Source organism: Lagopus muta, chromosome 6, assembly GCF_023343835.1.
Source record: "Lagopus muta isolate bLagMut1 chromosome 6, bLagMut1 primary, whole genome shotgun sequence".
Classification (NCBI taxonomy): domain Eukaryota; kingdom Metazoa; phylum Chordata; class Aves; order Galliformes; family Phasianidae; genus Lagopus; species Lagopus muta.
Genome location: NC_064438.1, coordinates 34,794,581 through 34,817,206, shown reverse-complemented (window position 1 = coordinate 34,817,206; position 22,626 = coordinate 34,794,581). Strand labels below are relative to the sequence as shown.

General features: G+C 34.5%; 1 protein-coding gene across 3 annotated transcripts in view; it reads right to left on the bottom strand.

Moving 5' to 3' along the window:
• AKAP6 (A-kinase anchoring protein 6) overlaps positions 1–22,626 on the bottom strand; it is a 276,451-nt gene that overhangs the window by 33,706 nt on the left and 220,119 nt on the right. For all 3 annotated transcript variants that reach the window (XM_048949915.1, XM_048949916.1, XM_048949917.1), the window contains 3 exons: positions 21,098–21,244; positions 17,460–17,684; positions 719–934 (listed from right to left, as the gene is read on the bottom strand). In XM_048949915.1, coding sequence (XP_048805872.1) covers positions 719–934; positions 17,460–17,684; positions 21,098–21,244 — 588 coding nt within the window. The remainder of the gene's footprint in view (positions 1–718; positions 935–17,459; positions 17,685–21,097; positions 21,245–22,626) is intronic.

Genomic DNA, 22,626 nt, shown 5'->3' with positions numbered 1-22,626 from the left:
ACATGCTGAGCCAATTCATCCATTACAGTCAATGGTGTTACAGTAGGGATTACTTTGTCCCCCCTATGGTTTATTGTTTGAATGTGGATACTGCACCGTAATATATTTTTATGCTGTAGAAAACCTGTCACTTAATGGACAGTTTAAGCAGAGTGCTATTTTGCCTCTGAGGAATCATTTCCCTGAGATAAAAGGGAAATTAATGCATTTTACTTAAATTCAAATAACACAGATTTGTATATTAATCACATACCATGGCATTCTATGTGAAATACAGATCTACTGCTGGGATACTAATTAAAACCAATCATACTTATAAAGAAAATACTTCTTCTGAAATATATTTACAATCAATGATATATGTCTCTGGGCCCAATTCTTTTTGGTACTGAGCAACTTACTGATCTCAAAAGAAGGTGGCTTTCATTACTCAATAGAATCAGATGAGAAAAGATTTAAATACACAGCAAATAGAACACACATATTGTGAATTTATCTTATTAATTAGGGGTGTCCGTAGACTATAACACTTTGTGAAAAACTAAAACTTCACTTGTCATTAGAGACTAGGAACAGCACCATCAGTCAGAAGAAAACACTCAGTACTTGCCTAGCACTGAAACAATGACTGATGTAAAATGGAATTACATGAGATCTTTTTAAATGGCTGGCGTAAAGTGAAATTACATGAGATCTTTTTAAACCAAGCATCACTCACTGGGTCTTTTTCCAGTCTCTTCTGTAGCCTTGTCTGCCACTGGACAGCTTGCATGACAATGGCTTCCCACCTCCTCTCAAGGTTTACGATTATCAGCTGCATGGACTGGTGATCTGCACTCAGGTTGCAGGTCTCCTGGTCATCCAGGAGGTGCTGGCACAGCCGCAGCACAGAGGCAACCCCACGGCGTCTCTGCTTGATCTCACAGCATAGGGACTGCAGAACAGACAGATGACAAATGTCAGGGTGGGACATTCTATATTAACTCTTATCTGATAGATACTGGTTCTAACAGTTCTTCAGCTCTTCCATAAATTCCCATTCTTAATGTCAAAGATTACTGTTTATTTCAAGATAAACACAATCTTAATTGCACATAAGGAATAAAGCTACTTTCAGTCTTCAAACAAATGCCATACATAGCTAACTATCTCAATAATGTTGAAAGTTTTATGGTGTAGACTGGTTTATTCTTCCTTTTTTACATTCAGCTGAGACACATCTGAAATGAGTTACCCTGACAGCAATCAACATCAGAAATTTTTCAGGAAAAAAATGGGGAAAAAAATTGTATTCATAAAATGAGAATATATATATACTGTGTGTATACACACATATATATGCCTCTCAGAAGAAAACAAAAACAAATAGAAATTATGGTTCATCTATACCCTGTCATAGGAGAAACCTTCAGGAAGAAGAGTAAAGAGGTTACTACAAAATCCTTTACAGATGGTTTTTGCTGTCATAAAATCATTTCCAGGGTAGTTCTATGTTCAGATAAATTTAGGAATACTACGATAACTGTCCTTCTCAAAAATGAGTTATTCATAGCATTTATTTCATCCTACAGATTCCAGTGCCACAAAGAATGCAGTCTGACGTAAACTGCACGATGGGACAGTCACTAAGTCCTAATATTACTGAATATTGATAGAAACTGGAATAGGCTGGTTGTATGCCAGAAAACTACATATATAACTACACTGAGAGTCCTATTGAATAGCTATATAAATAATGCATTTTACATGCCAAAATGAAAGAGAGATCTACCACCCGGAAGCAGTTAATGGCATGGGATGACTTTGAACACAGTTTAGTCTACAAATACAATTGCACTTTATAGTCATTCAACATCAGATCAGGGTTTTATTGCCTCACAATGTGTTTTTATAATATCTATAACAGTAGGGTACACAAAACACAAACACTTCTGAGGATGACAGCTTCAGCTCAGCTTCCAAGGCTCCACACTTTTATAGCATCACACAGTTCAAGTACACAGCTATTATCAGAGGCCAGTGCTACTCCTGAATTTAACAGAACTGTGCTCTACACATGGGAACCTTCCAGATAATTTAAATTATAACTTGCTAACATCTGTTTCCCTCTGTGGGATGCCACAGATGAAAGTGCATGGCCCTATGAGAAAATCTCAACTACCATCTTTTATGAAGACAGGGTATTTTCCTTTAACTGGAGTTAATAATGATAAATAAACAAACAAACAAACAAATAAATAAATGAAAGCTAGCCACCAGAGCAGAGTTCTCAAAGTTTTTCAAAACCATTGGCTGACCTGAACTTTAACAGGAAAGGAGTTAATATTCTGTAGCAAGTGTATTTAAAGTCCAAAGTTTTGTAACATTTGTGGATTAAAAATCAGAAAATCTACTTAGAAATATTATACATATACAGAGTATTTTGGTAATGAAAATATGCACTTGACCAATAGCATTAGGTGCAAAAGAGTGGTATACACATCTAAAAAATACGTATCCTTTGCCTACAGATAGGGTTGAAGTGATTTTTTTTTTTAATTCAGAGCCTTCAAGAGAAATGATGATTAAACCCTACAAACATAGCTGAATTACTAATTTACTTTCAGTGGCAGAACTGGGCTGTTCTAACAGTTAACAGATTGCTTATTAATCAACAAGGGTAAACAAGACAATGCAATCTCATTTAAGGCAAAAGTTCTAATGCCTAACAGTATTTGTGTTCAAAATGCTAATCATGATAAGACTTCATTAGAGGATGTCTTAAAATGATTAAGTACATTTCACTGTAAGGTACACTCAGTAGTATATCAGCAGATGGACATTTCATACAGATGTTCCACTTATTGATATAATGCATTCTATAGCAATGTAAATTACCCTAACTCTGTAATAGCTGGAATTCTATTACTTCTATAATGAGAGAACCCTGTACCTTTAATATTTCTGAATTTTAAATAAGGTGAATGACAAATTCCCAAACCACTATTTAGGGCAAAATATGACCAGGAATTTTATTATTCAATTTATACCAGAGCTGCATTTTCACTTATGTTTCCTGAACTTGCCCTATTTATTTTCCTCGACTTCATTACTAGTTTCCTACATAGTTCTTGATGTAACCAACATGTCTGACACATTTCCTTTTTGATGCTGTTCATTAGGCTAACATATCAGAAAAATAAATAAATAAATAAAGTCCTACCTAAAGTCAGAGTTCTTACTTTACATTGTGTAACAGCAAAACAATTCATTTTTATGCATGATGGTAAGTTATATACTGCTGGCAGCCAATTCATACAGCTCTGCATTAACTTTCTGGAAGTCAACACAGCTCAGAACTTGGCCCCATAACATTATCTTACCTCAATCTATCTGATTATGTCATTCCTTATAAATACTGTTCATTTTTGATACAATACCATATAATTTGATGAGGTAAGGGGTATTTAATTCATAAGCCATTATGTGAGTATTTAAGTGAGAACTTCACATTGTGCTATCTGAAAGCAGAGCTACAGGATCCAAGTCACTTCTAATTTACATCAATTTTACACCAGCATAATAACAGTAGCTTTACTGAAGCTATTTCTGATTTACATGGCTGTGACAGTGCAATTAGGCCTATGGCACTTTTGTTTCAATTTTATTACATGATATTATAGTTAATATTAAACAGGAGAAGAATGAAGTGCTTGTACCTAACAGCATGTTGAAAGAGTTGGCTATAGCAACAATACTTTAAAAGCCACAGAACTTAATCATGTGAAGACTTCTCTAAACCCCATATAATGACACTAGCAATAATGAATCTAACCAGTATCATGATCTGGTATACAGTGTCCTTAAGGGACTCAGTAATTGTATCCTATGACACAATACTTCATGGTGTTGTATATCCATCCACAATCTGCTGTTGTTAAAATGGTATGACTCTATGAAAACCTATTAATATGGCAACTGTACAGCCATGCATGCCTCCAAGGTCACAGTTACTTCAATTCTTTGCTAGGTACATTCTGGATTGTGAATTAACAGCTATAATTCATGATTAATAATACTACTAAAAAGGAAAAGAAAGGAAACAAAATTTCAGATAGATTACACAGTATCTCTGCTGAGACTTGAGCCATATGTCTAAAGAAGCTATGGTAAGCTACTGAGTACTTGACAGTTCAGAAAATTAGGAAATAGTCTAACACAAGACTTCAGAGCATCACTTAGGCTCCTGTGTGTGCAATAGTTTGTCTGAAGCACAGATTAAGAGATCAGACATGTGTAGCTCTGTCTAACTTAAGTCTTACACGGTAAGACTTAAAGTAATATATACCACTTTGTTTGCTGCAGGTGTAAACACGGTATCTGCAGCTGCCATGTGCAAGCTTGACTTTGTTCAGGTCTTTGCTTTGCAACAGGTACCCTGAAAACATTGAGGAGTTATTCATTATAACATTGTTGACAGTCACACTTTCCCATACCCATCAGAGCTGCTAGAATCCTGGGAGATAATTCTTCCTTCTGCCTACTTCTATTTTCAGTGCTTTGAAGTTATCACCTGCATAGCTACAAAAAGCGAGCTGAAACTACTTTCACAGCTTGTTAATACCATGCCTTAAATCACGTGGAAAAGCCCTTGCTGAGTCAAATGACATCAAACAGACTTTCCAAGCCATGGGCTAATGGCACTATCTATGAGGTTGGAAGTATCCACGACCTGATCACAAGTTGTTCTGCATGGGTGCTAGATTCCTGAGTGAAAAGTAGGTGACAAAAATGTGCAGCTTTAGGCAGTTCCAGAGAATGTAGGAGACTTAAACACGTGGGAAGTTGAGGAGCATTATGCAGCCCCAACTCTCCTCCATCCCTCAGCCTTTGGGCAATGCATATTCTGTATGATTGAAGGCTGTGAAACCAGTTTTGTTCTGACACAACATAGCTGAGGAGTTGGCCATAGAAGTTATTACACCAAGGTTCCTCAGAGAAGGTGTTAAAATGGATGGGCTAATAGTACCAAGGTTCTCAGTGAACTCAGTAGACTTTGAGACTAAAAATATTTTAAAAGTCTGTTTGAAATGAGTTTCCTTCATTTAAACTCACACAATCCACATACAATCACCACATAAAGTGCTTATATACAATTTTTAACACTCTTTATTATGTATTGTTCGCTGAAATATTTTTTATATGATCCGAACTTTTTTCAACCATTTCTGTCTTTCTTACTTTCACTCTATGCTTAGGAATATTTAAAGCCTGTATGGAAATGTCTATGGCTTTGAAACACAGTCAGAAGACGATAAAGGTTAACTTTTACAGATTACAGATTTTCTTTGAACTTTCAGGTTCAGAAGTAATGGCAGTGTATACTAGGATCCTTATGTTGTGTTTCTATGCATTGGCAATACTGGCTGTTTTCAGGTAAATGACAAAATTTCCACTAAAGATAAATCTGGAATGATCAGCTCCAACAGGAAGTTTCTATTAAACCTTGATCTCTTAAAGGTTTGCTCTTTCTCCTTGTTACAGGACATAGGTATGTGCAGGAAGGAACGACACCCTTCCTACTGCATCTGTTGTCACCTGATGGAGAATGATAGGAAGATGAAATTATAGATCTGTTGTTATTTAGTACAACAACTGCATATAGAAATTAAGGCAAATTCTGAGAATGGAAGTTATCTTTTTCAATACAACAATCAAACAACATAAATAAACTAATTCACCTCCTAATATCTGATATTTGGCTAGTGTAGAACTTCAGTTTACAACAGTGCTAATGCTTCAAGAATCATGGTTAACATCAATAACACAACAAGCAAAAATAAGAAAAAAATATGCTTGCAAATACTTATTAAAATTTACTTTTCAGCTTTTTTTCTGTAAAATTGCAATGCCTGTAGAAAATTCTCCTGTTTTACATGATCCATGCTTGTATTTCAACTTCCACTCTTATAGGACACATAGTGAAGCAAAACTCTGTTTTTGAATGAAAAAGAAAACCAGTAATTCCTCAAAAAAATAATGAGAAAGTAATTCCTAAAAACAAAAATGCCAAACAAAAAATATAGGAAATGAATGACTTGTCATCTTTTAGAAAAATGCTGCCAAACCTGTGTGCTATTGCTGATTTCAAGATTAAAAAGAAAATGTCACCTAATATGGGAACTCAACTCACTTGCAGACAGTGGGACTTAATCTATACTGAAGCTAAATATTCTATAAGTATGCAGTGAAGTGCAAAAAACAGCAATTGAAAAATGACATGATTAAATGGCACAACATGCAATCATTTGCTCTCAATTATATCAATGTATCTTCTTCATTTCAAGGAGTCAGGCAGAAATATTGTTTTTTAAATGCCTCTATTAAATTGGGCACCAATAATAAAATAGATGAGAGTCCTAATAAGCTCATTTACGTAACATACATCACACACCACAAAACTATTCTCTCCAAACGGGTTTGTTCATAGATTTGTCTCCTGGTTGTCACCAGTCTTGGCTATATTAATAGACTTTAAAGGCACAAGGCTTGCAGACCATTCAGTGGAAAACCTTTGTACTTAACCCTTGAGAGATCTTTAATGCTAATTATGGAGAAAGTATTGATATAATATCTTTGCTGTCACATTTTATTATGATGATGGTCACAACAGAATCTAGGACTGACGTTTTAGAAATATCATCTAATTGCAAGTCAGAAACACAGAATGACAATTTAAAGTAGATTATGACTTCTCCCAAAATAATGAACTGGTTCTCTATTTCAAAGGTCCACTTTTAATAGCATTACAACCACCCAATTGCTACAGTGATCATTTCTTTCTGTAACTCACTGCTTAGTAAAGTATTACAATACTTCTCTTACAAGTCTGACTACAGTTCACCATATTCTTTGTGCACTGTGTGTATTCCTGCACATACTAAAATGGCAAGAAAGTAGCAAGAAAAAATATTTAATTCTTATACTAGCTTCAAGAGCTTGTATTCTATGTATAATTTAGTATCTAATAGATTCATGTTAATTATTATTTCACTAATTTCACTCTTTAAAATGTACAAGGGAATTTGCATTTATTTGTAATTGATAATGTAAACAGATTAATTAAATAGGTAAATGTATTTATTTTAAATAAAGTATTGATTTTAAAATAGCATTCTAAAAATAGCCACATTATTTCCCTTTTTTTTTTTTTTTTTTTAAGAAGTGCATCATTGTACTGAAAAAAACAGTCAGAATCCAGAACAAGTTCCTCTAGGCTTGATCCACAGAACCTCCTATTATATCTGTACAGCATTCTTTAATTTCTTTGTTCTATTCATTCTGCTTGTCTAAGTACTTCAAAATATTTGTTTGTAAAAACATAGTTGAATGGACTGATATTTAGCTCACATTCCCATGTAACTAGTAATATATAATATATTTCTCCTCATAAATTAAAAACACTATTAAAATTCCAGACATATAAAACAACATGAAGATTGAGTTACTATAAAAGAAACTATAATAGCTTACAGATTGCTTGTATCATTATTAAAGCACTGGTATCTATTACAGTGTCTCCCTGGAATAAAGAATGCACTTTTGGCAATAATCTGCTAAAAAAGTGCCCATTATTGCTAAGACGCGCCTATCTAAGCTCTAAACTAGTGTGCAATTACAGGAAGGTAACTTTTAAAAATAAAAGTGTTGGATGTAAATGCCTTTTCCCTACTGAAATACAACATACCTTCTCCAAGTATTATTTTTTTGTGCTTCATATTGGAAATTAATTAGATGCATTTTCACAAATGTTTTTGAGCTGCTGCTACACAAGCAGTTGGAGTTAACTTGGATGCGGGAATAAGCCAAGCCATCCACATGGGGAAGCCAGACGTGATGGCAGGAGGATTCATTTTCCTACTCTAGCACTATTTGTGTTTATAAATGCCTTCAGTTCATGCCCTCTTTTCATTCAGTTTGAGAAGTTCTCTTTCCAGGGAAACCCGTGCAAAAGAGAAACATTGAAGGGAGTGGTATAATTTGTTAGGGTTTCTTTCTTTGCTCCCAGAAAATGCTAAAATAACAGTAGAGAGAATACCAGACAGATATTATAAATATCAGGGCTGTGTTTTCCTTTTATGATGAATACTAAACCACACAGATCTAAAAGTCATTTTCCTGTTGTAGACAAACTTGAAATTTTTGCTATGTAACCACACTGGGCAGAGTTTCAAATAAGCATGTGTTGAAATTCAAGAGAAGAAACAAATTAAGGTACAAGCAAAAAGTTACAAAATCCAGTGAGGCATAAGTCAGGTTTAGCTTTACTTGCAATTGTTGGAAATCACTTAGAATTACAGCTTAAAAGAAATGAAGATGTTTCTTAACATAAATTTCACATTGGATGCAAAGAAAATCTCCAGTGTTATGAATTTCAGCCATCTTTAGTGAACAATTTAAACTGTTAAAACTTTGTGTACTGACTCAGAGCTACATAATAGTTCCTAAAAGAAAATTTCTTTACATGGAGGTGCACCAATACCTGTAGCCCTCAAGCTGAAGTTCAGATGCTGATATTGTGCTTAATTCCTTTATTATTCTTCTTTATCCTGTTCTACCACAAGTGGTAAACATGCATTTTTGTTGACTCTGTGTGATGGGCCTGTCAGATTCCAAAATTCAGTGTGAATTTACTCAGTTCTGAATTACAGGAGAAAAGCATCCTGCAGTGCACTGGCATTACCTTCTTATGGGAAAGCAGTGAACATAAAATAGACTAATATTTTGGAAACTTCAGGCAGGGAGGGTGAGAGTAAAGGGAAAATAAACACATATAACAAGTAAGGAAAAAATATATTTTCTTTGGCTCTTTTCCTGTGCCAGTGAAGCAAATTTAGCCTTGATTCAAAAATGTATAGCTTGAGTTGTTCAGAGGTAAAGAGAGGAAAAGATATTATGTTGCTGCCAGAGCATCTGTACACACACAAGGACAACACATAGGCTTTTCTAGAAATGGTGTTCCTCACCTTATTTTAAAAAAGCCACACCTACCAGAGTGGTTATACCTTTAAAAGATAAAAACATGATGCCCATTATTTTGCTGTGTCTTAATTGTGAATACATAAACCAACTTTATAAATTTCAGCCCAAGACAAAACTAAAACTAAAACTGTCCTACAAGAGAAGGCAATAGCAGAACCAAGCAGAGCCGGGCAGCACTGCACTCATGTGGGTTTATTCATATCTGAAGTAAGCTAGGCTAATTCATCATCTTACTTCCAGGAATAATTACTTTTTTTTTTTCTTTTCTTTTTCTTTTTTTTTTTTTTTTAAGCAAGTGTTTGCATAAATATGTTATGCATAGTAAATTAATTTGCTTGTACTGTTGAGGCAGACATGACCATTTAGCCACAGGGCTATGACAAGTTTGGAATTAGAAGTGAGGACAGAAGTGGGTGATGTGGTCAAGATGAGCTGTGAATGGGAGTAAAAAAGATGAAAGTTGTTAAAAGGCAAACTTCTGGATGAGGAGACTGTTTGCAGATGATGGTCTCAGAGGCTCAGCATTACTCATTTTATTATTGCTCTTTTTCCAGCCATTCTTCCATTGCTTGGACAATATAGGATTAGGATAAGGAGGCTAGATAGGATGCAAACAAAGAGGGCACAGAAAACATTATTTCCTTCACTAATCCTCAGAATAGAGAACATAATGAGGTTGCTTCCTTGTGTTCAGAACACAAAAGCAAGCATCACTGTGGAAAGGGAAGGTGGTACACTACAAGTGACATTGCGCTGCCAGCAACTGGTGAAATGCACGGAAAATCCATCAAAATAAAGGCCGAGCCTTCAGTTTTATTCTGGGGTGAGGAGATGCAGCACTTTCCTGACAGAGTAGTAAGGGAACCATCCTGCCAAGAACAGGAATCCACATACTTCTTTTTCCCCACTGACTTAATGCAGCTAGCATAATTTGCTGTCTCTAGTAATATGTTGCCAGTCTGCAAATCCCATTCCTGACATACATCTCATACTTGTGATACATAATATACCTGATAAGGAGTTCAATAACTCTTACACTGAAGGCTTGTTCTTTTTACATTCACATTCTAACTCATACTGCACTACACTTAACCCTGCAAATAATTATACTAGAATCAATGGATTTCCTGAAAGCATGATATTATTTTTAGCATGAGTAAAGGTACAAATACAGTCTGTAATACTGTTCCCTACTGGGACACCGATCTATTAACTTACATGCAAAGATGAAACTTGGGAAACCCTTACAGTTCTGAAACCAAGATTAGGCAATTGTCTACTAGGTCAGTGATAGACCAGTTAAAGAAAAACCTCATCAGCAGGATTTAATGGCTTCAGAGGACATTATCCAATTAATAATCCACTAATATTGGAGCACTGGAAAACACAATACTATGGCTCCAAAGGGACAGTCATGATCAAATAAATCATACAATGCCTACTCTGAAAGTAATTCCTCCTACGTTATTATGTTGGCCCATGAACTCAGAGGTAGATGGTGGTGGTACGGTTACAGAGGTTGAACCTTCCCTCCAATACTCAGTTACATTTTGTTGTCATGTAAAAGATGGCAGCAGAGGGGTAGTCCAACAAAATGGCATCTGAAATGGAAGTGCATATGAAGCAAAAGTGTGTCACTGAATTCCTCTGTGAGGAAAAAAATGGCATCCCGTGACATTCATTAACACTTGCTTCATTAACTCATGGAGACTAAACAGTGAATGTGAGCACACAGAGGTGGTAGCTGGTGCATTTCTGCACTGGCAACAAGGACAGTGGATCACCTCCACTGGTGCAGATTTGTATGAGCATGGCATACATGCTCATGTTCATCACAGCCAGAAGTCATAGCTAATGGTGGTGACTACAGTGAAAAATAGTGTTTTGCAGATAAGAATTTGATCTATCAAATAGTATTATTGTGCTTTCTTCTCATTCTCCTTTTCCAAGCTAGTAATAATTGAAAAGGAAGTTTCTGGTTTTGCAGTAAATAGGTAATAGTAGAATAAGCAGTTGCATTTTCATTTGGGTGCATCAAAAGAAGAAAATCAATTGTATCACCAATGATAACGACAAAAAATAAGTGAAGAACTGAGAATGATCTATCAAAAGAAGCCAACTCAGCTATTCTCGCTTCCATACATATGACTCTTCAAGAGACCCATGACTAAGGAAAAATGTAGCCCAAAGATTTCCTTCAGATACCAACAACACAAAAGGCTGGGAAAAAAACTGTGAGACCTTACAAAATTGCAGGTTTTACTTTACAGTGGTGAGCCTGAAACATCTTTCTCCGTACTTCAGGATATCTTTTGTGCTACTCAAGTCCTACAAGTCTACTCAGGGCATAAAAAATGAATGCAGACTATTCCAGTACCATAAGAAAGACAGGAACAAGTATTAGTTGCATTGCCTTCTCCTCATCAGTTCCAGCTAACAAGGGAGAGTTTCAGATGAAAACCCTCATGCACATTCAAGAGCACAGAAAGAAACTTGGGCTCAACTGTAATTAGCAGTGGGGAAACCTCACAGACATTAGTAACTAATCTTTTTGCAGTTGACTCAACATCTTCAAGTCTGTCGAGTAGTAGAGATATTCTTACTGATTCTGTAAGTGGTATTCATCTGATCTAATGGAGAATTCAGCAACTGAGCTAGTCATTCAGAAATAGGCATTCTGAAGTACAGTTTACCTTCTCTATAGACAGATGTCTAAAACAGGATTGATTAAATGAATTCTGAAAGTGCTTATTTCTTTCCAAGTACTATAACTGAAGCTCAGACATTATCTCTGCAGTGTGTGTATCAAAAGGTAGCCTGTATTATCCTACCTCTACCACATGGCTATGCTGTCTGCAGTGTAATCATATTAGTATACCAGAAATAAGGGGACAGGATGTTTAAAAAAAAAAAAAAAAAAAAGACATAAGAAGGAAGGAAGTAATAAATGAACTAGGTAGTAGCATAAAAATAGCCAGTAGTCTATTCTCTCCTCTACTGAAGATTTCATGCATTATCGTATCTGAGCTCTGCTGAAAACAGGCTGTTCCTGTTACTATAGTAACCTCCATCCCACAACCCCAGTCCAGGAGCCCACAGCTGGTGCTGGATTAGAACTACATGCAGATGTTTTATGATACCTCTGTGGAAACGTGCAGCATGTCAGATCTGACCACCCCTACTGGGTAGATCTTCTGTGTTCCTTTCTTTCCCTCAGCAAAGGGAGAACATAGTAAAATCAGAATTCACCATTCAAGCTTCAAAGTTCAAATAGGATGATGAAATGACACCTCCTATCTCAGATCAGATATTTAGTTCGAAATGGGAATTGTAAATTGTATTATTGTTGCCTTAAAGAGGGAGAGCCTCATGAAACAAAGACTGAACTTTAACTAAGTAAAAGGTAAAATAAAACATAATTTGAGATATGTTTGATTACATTAACTACTGTTTGCATACAAAGTATTTAGTATACTTGAGTATGCTAAAAGAAAAAATTGATATATAAAACCTCCTCCTCATGTTAGAACCCAAATACCACTTTTTGGAAAAAAAAAAAAAAAAAAGGCAACCTGCTTTACTTTACATAGTTGGATTCTCATTTAAGCGACCTGCAGAATTGCTGTTTTGGGGTAGTAGGTTATGTAAATTAAGTCTGAATTTGCTTCAATCCTTTGTAAGTGGCATCAAGTTTTATTACAGACATTTGGAAATCTGTCTGGTTTTCATATGATTTAATACTTTATGCCTTCCTGTTTATTGAAATTTAATCCAAACAAAATTTGGGTAAACATTTCTTCATCTGTGAAAAGACTCAAAGCTCTGGAGTCATACTCTTTCTGAGAAATTTATTAAAATTACTACAACATTTTTATCATCTTAGAGGTATAAAAAGGATTAAATGCTGCTTGACTTCTTTTGGACTGTCTGCTGGAAACTGTTCTGCATACGTTTGTTACACGCACATTGAATTTCTGCAATTCTTTGATTGCAGCTCTGCCAGAAACATCATTCCAAAAATTGTAAAGCATCCAAAATGCAGTAGCAAAAGTGATTTCTGGCACCTGTAGGAACATTTTTCCAATCTCTGAGTCACCAAACCTTTACTCAAAGTTAATATTTTCCTTTGATTTTGGTGGGGCCTTAAACTTACTTGCTCCCAAACTAACTCACTTGTGTTATATTTAACAGAATTTTGTTTGACCAAATTGCTCTTAAGATGTACAGTGCTGACTTAGAGAAACTTTTCAGTTACAATGAAAACTGTTATAAGAGGTGTCAATTAACTGATCAATTATGAATTACCAATGTAATCTACATTGCTACATCAGAATGCTCAGTTTCTTTAGGTGATATTGAAATAAGAGATTGTGATCAGAAATTCTGCTTTTTAATGGTATTGTGTCATCTGGCTTGCTGAGTTGAAATTTAATGGAAGACAAAAACTATTCTTCTGTGAGTTTAGTCATTAGAAACAGCTACAAACATTAGATAATTTACACTGCTTAAAAGGCAGAGATGGCTACAAATACTACTTGCTATGGAATTCAATACACTATTGATTTTTAGAAATATTAAATGAGAAAGTCTTTCCAACATATTCTGGTACAAATGGTTTTGTCTGATTTTTGTAATGAATACATTGACTAAAGTCAATGGGAACTACGGGCCTTCAGTGCTGCCGAAAGTTAGGCATCTCTTTTTTAAAGAATCAAATTATATGAGACAGGTATGACAATAGAGCATGGCTCACATAAAACCAGATCAGAAAACTACATGAAATGCAACTTTATTGTTGCCAAAGAACATTAGGTCAGAAAATGCTGCTATGTTATTTTAACCAAAGTAGTCTTCCCTTTTCCTTAAGAAAAGAGGAGATTTATAAATCTGGCTACCAAAAGGAACAGGAGCTTTTCCAGCTTTATGTGTCTGAGAAGGGATATCAAGATGGATAGATACTCACAAATCTATGCTTGCTCTTGAGCAGCTGGCCTGTAATCCAAAACCACAACAAATACCTTTTCAATGTTGATGAATCATCGCTCTATATCAAACACCTAAGTCATAAGTTTTATTACAAGTGATAGAAATATGTGACTAATTATTGAGGCTCTTCTGCTGCCTTTTGCACAGAAAACAGCATGATTTTTGAAATCCCAGACACATAAAAGCAAATGTGGCAGAACACTCCTACTTTCAAGCCAACGAGCACACAAGTTCTGGCTAGATCTTACTCAAATAATGGGATTTACCAAAACCTTCATGAAAGAATGCAAATTCTTTTTAGTATTGTTCCTCATTCTTTCCTGTTTCAAGTCTCTCCTGACCCACAAAATTGTCATACATCATTAGGTTAGGAAATCAGTTGTGCCAATTATTAGTCTCATGACAGTAGGTTTTTCAGTTGCTAAGATTATGTGTTTACCTGAGAATCTTGTAGCTCATTTAAAAAGCATGATTCTGGCCATTAGAGTTTCAGTGAAAAGCAAGAAAACAAGAATTCCAGGAACTCAAAGGGCAACACAGAAACAAAAAGGAAGAATAAATAAAATAAATGCATATTTGTGGTTAGGAAGATCTCATGAAATTTAAGTCCGTCTCTTGATTTTTTTGGTTCAGATTCATCTGTTTTTCATGTTACAGCAAATCAGGGGTAAGACACCCACATGTCTCCCTTTGCAGCTGTGCAACTTGTGTTCACTAGTTCCCCTCCATCTTTTTTAAAGCAGCTTGGGTTAGGCTATATTTGAAAACTTGCAGTGTTGCTGTGGAATGACCAGCAAATGTCACTATAGACTGAAGCAAAGTTTGTGCCTCTGCCTTGGAACTAAATATGAAGATGTTTGAAACCTTGAGGAGGACAGAGAACTGGCAGAACAGGTTACAAAATGGCTTTGCAGACTGGCTGCAAAACATTGTATAGAGATTACTGGGCCAACTGAAGTACGTAATACAGTTATCCCCAAACCAAGAAATACTGGAGTATTGCTGAGTTACTGGAGTATAAGCTGAGTTATGACTGTAACTAATGATATTCTACTAATTCTTAGCATCTAAATATGCTAATAATAATGGGAAAAAAATCATTTAAACATTTTCAGCAGGATTTGAACTTCAAACAGAAACAAGAGACGTTGATTAGCACAAGGATGCAGTCTGTCTGCATTACATATTAAAATTGACTATACTGAGAAGTAATCTAGAGGAAAGAAGGAAAAGCAGCCCTGCAGTTAGAACCAAAGACTAGGGTCATAGCAGCTGACTTCTTCCCTAGAACAACCATTAGTTTTCTGAAAGCCTGAAAAAATCACTTAATCTCCTTGCGTTTTATTTTTCCCATTTATAAGAAGGTGGTGATAATTCCTACCTTTAAGGTTTAATGGAGTTTAGTTCATTAATGTTTGTACAGCAAGTACAGATACTTGGCAGCAGAGTACTGTAGAAATATTTGATATTACTATTATACAGGAATATCTCAAAAGAAAAGCAATGCAATAGCACATTCTTTAATAAAGAGAACTCTCAAATTAATATGCATGATTTTTTTTAAGTAAAAGGAAAAAAGTCAAAATAATTTCCTATTAGCTAATTTAACAACACCTCTTTCCACCAGAGTGTTGTCATCTTGGGTCCCAACTACATGTGAACAATACATTCAACTCATCCTCTAAGTGCAAAATGAAATAAAAGCACTCAGAAAATAAAATAACTGTTTTTCCTAAGGCATAAGTGTAATTAAAAACATAAGATTATAAATGAAAATCAACAGCACTGTTGAGTTTATTTTATAAAAAATGATTCTCTGTGCACAGTGGCTATATGTACAATTGGGATAGTGCTGTACAATAAAGTTCCATTAAGTAACAATGATTCACTTACCATAGTGAAAGCAGTAATAAGGTTAAACTCTTAAGTTAAGTGGAAAGTAAGTCAGTCTAAACCCCAGCAGGTTTTGTATTAGTGGCATCGCTAATGTTTTTGAAAATGTTCTAAATGTTCCTTCTCAAATATATGTATTATACATTGCAGTATTGTTAATTATATCCATTTTATCTTTTATACACTTCCCCAGGAGATCAGTGAAAAATGGAAAACTTACTTATAGTGGATTTCAGATTTAATGAGACAAAGATGGTTTAATATATATGACAAAGTGATGTGCTCTAACCATGTTTGATAAGTAATTTTTTTTCTACTCTAATGGCTACCATTTTAAAAATAATTAATGTATTATTTATGTAATTAATAGATGATCAACCAAGTAATTAAATACTCTGGTTATATCACAGTATGTGTGTACTATAATACCCTGTTTAACAACTCTAGAGCTCTTGGCATGACATCATATTATATATATGTTAAATATTCTGTATTAAATATTATATATAATATATATAATATATATAATATATTATATATATATACAAATTTAATTTCAAAGATTTATGCACATTCTGAATATGTAAGTAAAATTTTTATAATAGTTATGTTCATATATACATGTTCATATATGTTACACATATATTGCTAGGTCTTTAAAAACAAGTTTGTTAGAATTCAGATTTTTAAATCCATAGTTATGCACTTATATAAATGCCATAAATTTCCACAGAAATAAGAACTATCCAGCATTTTCTATTGATAACATGGGTCCATGGCTGTTAAGTTCTTCAGCTTTATCAACATTTCCTTCATAATCACTAACATTTAAAATTTCGCTGGTAGAACAAATAGAACCAGCATAACATTTTCCCTGACAGCAGAAGATCAAGAATCAGAAAAAAGACAAACAACATGGATGTAATAAAGAAATTTAAAGTTGTATTCAAAGAAACATGCTCAGGAACCTGAATAGAAAACCAACTTCATCTACACTGACATAACTCTCCCCCTCAATTCTCATGACTGGAAAAAGAAGTATAAAGACTGCCTAATTTGGAAGACAGACAGTTTTCCACTGTTGTTTTCTTGAATATTTGTCTAAAAAAACATTTGATATTTGTTTGGAAGTGTTTGCAATCTGCCCTTTGAGGTGAGTATTCAATAAATTGTCCATTGCTGAGTGCTTTTGCCCTAGACACTCTGTTGTACCAGAGAAAAACATCTTTACCTCTAATACTCAACAATTACTCATGATTTGTTTCTTATTCTTTGGTCAAAGACGACTTGTAGAGTAAAGTGACCTGTAAGGATAACTCAGATGTGGGTTTACTTAAAAGTCGTAGCTATGAACAGAAGAAAATCACATAGCGCCATCAGATTTATTTGCTAACTTAATAGTCCTGTATCCTAAACTGTTCCGAATGAATTAATTAATACATAAATGAAGGCTAAAATATGAGTGCATGAGGACATTGCATTATGCTATCTATAAGTTAAATATTTTATCCTACCATAAAGAAGAGTATCTATGAAAACTATGACTGTTTTTTTATTACCTTAAAATATTGCAGTTGTTTCTCAGCATTCATTGTTCCTTCATTTTCTTGTCTCAGACAGGAATTGAAGATGAAAAGCTCTGTATCTCTCAGCCACCCTTTCAGCTCTTTGATCCTGACCTCCAGCTGCCTTACCAGGCTGCCGCTTTCAGGCGAGAGCAGGTCACGTGGACCTAACCCACTGTGCCCTACCATTGTGTCTTGGATCTTCTCTCCTAGGGTTTTCTAATACATCAGATAAAGAAAACATAGATTAGTCTTATGCACCAAAACACATACACGTTAATGTGCAACAAGAAGCATCTGTTAGATGACTAGAGAGGTTTTTATTTTTAAATTACTACTAATATCAATCAATTTCACTCTTTCTTTCCTTCTTTCAATCAATTTCATATTTTGTATCTTTGTTTTTCACTAATGCCACAGTGTTGTTCTCTATGGGTCACTGGCTTTGCTGGAAGCATGATAAATCAATGTTTATTAGGAGCAACTGTGGACAGAGAAGACAAAATGCTACATAACTTTATAAAGTAGTTTCAGAACTTGTCAGCTACTTTAGATACTTATGACTATAGGACTTACGATTTCTTGGCTGTAAGAACAGAAAATACAGCAAGCTCTGAGCCCATCTGGATCTATGTTTTTAGCGTAACATTGCAGTAGTGAAATATTTCCAAGGTACAAACTGTCAGGTCAGAGTTTCCAAACTTGCAGCCCCGAAGTTATGTACAGGAACAGTTAGGTCACATAACATCTGGCTTGCTTGTAAAAGTGGATGAACTCATTCAGACACCAATAAGCTAGAAATTGCAAAGCCATCAAACCAATTATTTGGGCACCTAAATTTGGATCTAAGTTCTCCATGTTAAGCATCCACTTTAAAAAATAATGGATCAAAATAAACATTCACCTCTGATCATTAATGAAACTAATTAACTATAGCTTTTCAAAGTAGCACTTCTAATAAAGGAACTGCTGAATAACATTTTGATAGCGGACACGGTGATGGTAATGAATATTCTGAAGAGGCCAGAGATAGGAAGTTACCTTCCTTTTTAATATTTTGAAAGGCAATCATTTAAACATCACAAAGGAAATATGCAGTTGCCTGCTTCTCCTATGCCTAGCAGTATTTTATCTGACCTGTAAGAGGCTGTCAGTCTGACACTTATTATAAGTAGTAGATCTGTGTTACTGATTGTAGAATACTCAATATACACTGACAATCACATCCAATAACCTTTTAAACTGATAATTAGCAGTGGTTAATTGTTGTAACATGAAGACATGGTTTTAGGTGACCCAGAATGTCTGTCTGTTGAAAATACACCCTTCATTAAGTTACTGGAATATAATCTATCATAATGAACTTAGCTTCCAAAATAAGCTTAAAAACCACAAAATTAGATCAACAGACATTAATCTACTTTGTGGCATTCTGTAAATAACGTCCTTAGGAGATCATAACTGAAAAACATGTTTTCTTGGCACCACCCTTCTATTTTCATGGTGCAAATATTGATAATTTGAAGACCCTCAGTGGAATCCAGTGCTAGCTATTGTTTTCACGCTGTAACAAAAGTAGCAGCAGGAGGTGAAATCAATGCCCTTGGAGGGTAGGGTCACAAAAAAGAATTTATTGCCACTTTTTTGTTCTGGAACAGTTTGCAATCATAAATTCTTCATAAACAGAATACTTCAGAGAATGGTCCGTCTTCATAAATATACGACAGAGGACATCAATTTCATTTAATTCACAATTTGTGTCAGCACAGCAGATGCCAATGCCTGCCTTGATAGGGTTGTTTAATATGCAATTGAGACAGAGTAATATTCAGCACAGGGGACAAAATTTCACAGATTAAACTGTACGCACCACTGACATTTCATTCTAATGTATTTCCATTCCACACTGTTCACCTTAGATGAAAGTAATATTAAAAACCATATCCCTCTATTTTACCATTGTTAGAAGTTAAAATCCTTGTCTTTAATTTTTTTTCATGCCAATTAAAACATAATCATGCCAATTAAAACAGTATGCCTACCACCGTTAGTTTCTGTGAAGATTTTTATTAAATTAAACAAAACTCTATCAAACTCTGCTTATTATTAATGAAATTGCATTTAGCAGGAAAACAGGAATACTTCTTTTTTTTTTTTCTGTAAATGCTGAAATTATTTACAAAACTTAATCCAGAGGTATATTTTAATCTTAACATGCAGAGAAGAGGGGGCTTCAATTTTTCTTAAGAAGTTTTCTTAGATTTTTTGTAATTATTATCACTTACTCATCATTTGCATCCTACCAGCTGTAATCAGTGCAACTGAATTAATCTGATTAAATACATTGAATGTCATAAATATAAGGCTAACTAAAATTATTTTAAAAGTTTAAAATAAAATACATGAATTTATGTAAAAGAACAGGTTAATAGGTCCCATTTTTATTAGCAAATTTATTCTTGTTCAAATATTTCAAAAATGCTACATATTATAATTATAACTGGAAAATAATAAGCTCACTAGTTAGAAGGCAACCTTCAACATTTTCTGACAATTTGCAGATTTAGACAATCAATCAGTTAGAAACAACTTTCACTGAACTAAACGAACTCAACCCTCTATAAAATGGCTATTGTATTACCAAATAAGCTAAAGCGACACAAGTCAGTATTTAAAATGATGCTGGCAAGTTGCATGTATAGTTTACTCATAATATATTAGAAATGGTTTTTAAGCTCAGATAATAGCATGCAAAATTATGCAATGTGACTGTATTGTTAATATCACACATCTATAATTAATCATTTAAAGTAATTTATAAATTTATCTTACCCTTGATTTGAAGTGAAGGCAATTAAGGAGAGAAGTGGATGGAAAAATATATAGTTTGACCTCTCTCTCTCTCTCAGCTGTTTTACAACAATAGGACTACAGTGTCTCCTGCATGGTGCCATCCCTGGTCTCTGGATAACAGAATCTCTATATTGCTTTTTTTGCCAGATTCTTGTATCTCACTCTTTGGCTGAGACCCAGCCCATCATAGCGTGAAATGAATTACATGAAACTTTTCTGGCTTTTGTCAAAAGTGAGCTGAATATAGCAGTATGAAACATATCCTGGCTGCATTCTAAGCTTCAGGTATTCAGATTTATACAGAATCTGCATATTTGTTTTTGAGCCATCAGAGTGACCTGAAATATGCGGTGACAACCCCACTTTTCATCTTAAGGGTATAGTAAATAGTTAAACAGTAGATGTCTCTAACATGTACCTTCAGAATAAATTCTATTAACATTCACTCAAGCATGACAGTCAGTGTATATCAGATATACTGCATTATAGTTGACTTGGTGCATACCCGTAATACATGGCATATTTTACTTACATTTTTATGTATTAAAGAACTAAAATTATTAAAGTCAGACAGGAGACAAGCATGGAATAAAAAAAAATCAACACAAGAGGAAAATACTATGGAGTTTTTATAATAGCATGAGTAGCTTGTTTGAAATGTACGTGGTGAATTGAAAGAGAGAGATATTTGTGCCTCAAATTAGAAATCAGGCAGACAGCGTACTTCAACACACAAAAATGTACACATAACCCACAAACAGTAATAAAAATGCAAATACCCCGAGCAGTTCCCATTTTTCATTAATTGAATCCACTTTTTCAAGGAGATCATTTGGTAGTAAAACACCACTTTTCTTCAGAGCTTCAACCTTACTGAGCAGTTCCATCTTTTTCGGTTGCCTGATTGACATTTCTACGCTGTATCTCTAAAAAGAAAAGAAATAGATAATATTAGCTACTGTGACGAGTCTTCTCTACAAAAAAAAACTTGAACTTTAATTCTAAGAGTCCAGTTGATCATGCTCACTGTACTATTTTCTTCCCTTTTTTTTTTTTTTTTTAACACATAATCTTACTACATATCTGAAGAGATTTAGGTACCAATCATATTGTCTTCTGGGTGACATATAAGCACAGGCAGTTAGTGATAGATTACACTTAGTAATATCCACTTACTCACAATATTCACGATATTCACATGTGCAGTAGCATTCACTAACACCCTCTCATCCAAAGCTTGATCTGCCTTGTCTCATTCAAGGGAGTTGGTATCTTATTTTTCAAATATGCTACTTCATCAGGTACCACTGAGTCTCTCCACTGAAAAAAGCCCATGGAAATAATTACAGATTTATGTTTTCTGTGAAGTTTATTTTTGCTCCCTCTCCATTTTGCCTTATATATGGGCTTCAAACATAGCAGCACATGAAAATGTGAGGGCTTCACCTTAGCAAAACACTTCGACGTAACTCACTTGTAACAGAATACAAGTAACTTGATTTTTATTGTGTCAACCAAGAGTGAAATGGCACACAAACGACAATGGCCAAAGTGTTAATACAGTTCTGCAACAATGCTTTATTTCCTCCGCTGTTAATTATTCTTTAAAAAATAAAAAAGAACAGAGAAAACAGGACTAAAACCAGAAACTTTTTACAAAATCAACTTAATACAAATTTCTGAATATTTTAGCTGCATGTCTAAATATGTGATATATACTCTACTAAAATGTATTCTAATCTGGAGATGCACAGGGAAATACATCTCTTTAAGAAAATTTTATTCTCTGAAAACCTGAGTTAAGTGTTCAGTGTGACAGCTACTACACTGACCAATTAGTAGCTGGTACTTTGGGTTTAAAAAAACCCAAAATTTAAACATAGACATATACTCATATACATGCCATACCTATAGGTAATCTAATTCACTCTCTGTCTTACATACAAACTACTTATAGAAATAGGAGTAGTCAAAATCACACCTTTTAGTGGTAAAGGAGAGTTCAAAATGTATTCTTAAAGGAGTTCATGAGACATTCATAAATTATGCAGAGTTATTAGCAAATTACATCCCAAACATTAAGCTTCTTTGCTTTATTTTCAGCCATGAAAACTGGTACAGCAGCTCACACTGCAAATGCTAGTAACTGAGCCAAGTATAAAAATTAAATATGAATAAGGAATGTTTAAAACATGGGTGCCTTTTCCAGATGTAGGGAGATATTCTGTAGGAAAACAAAGCAAAAATACAATTGGAGACAGCTTAAAGAAAATAATAAAGGTGTGAAATCACTGTTTCAGCTAACAGG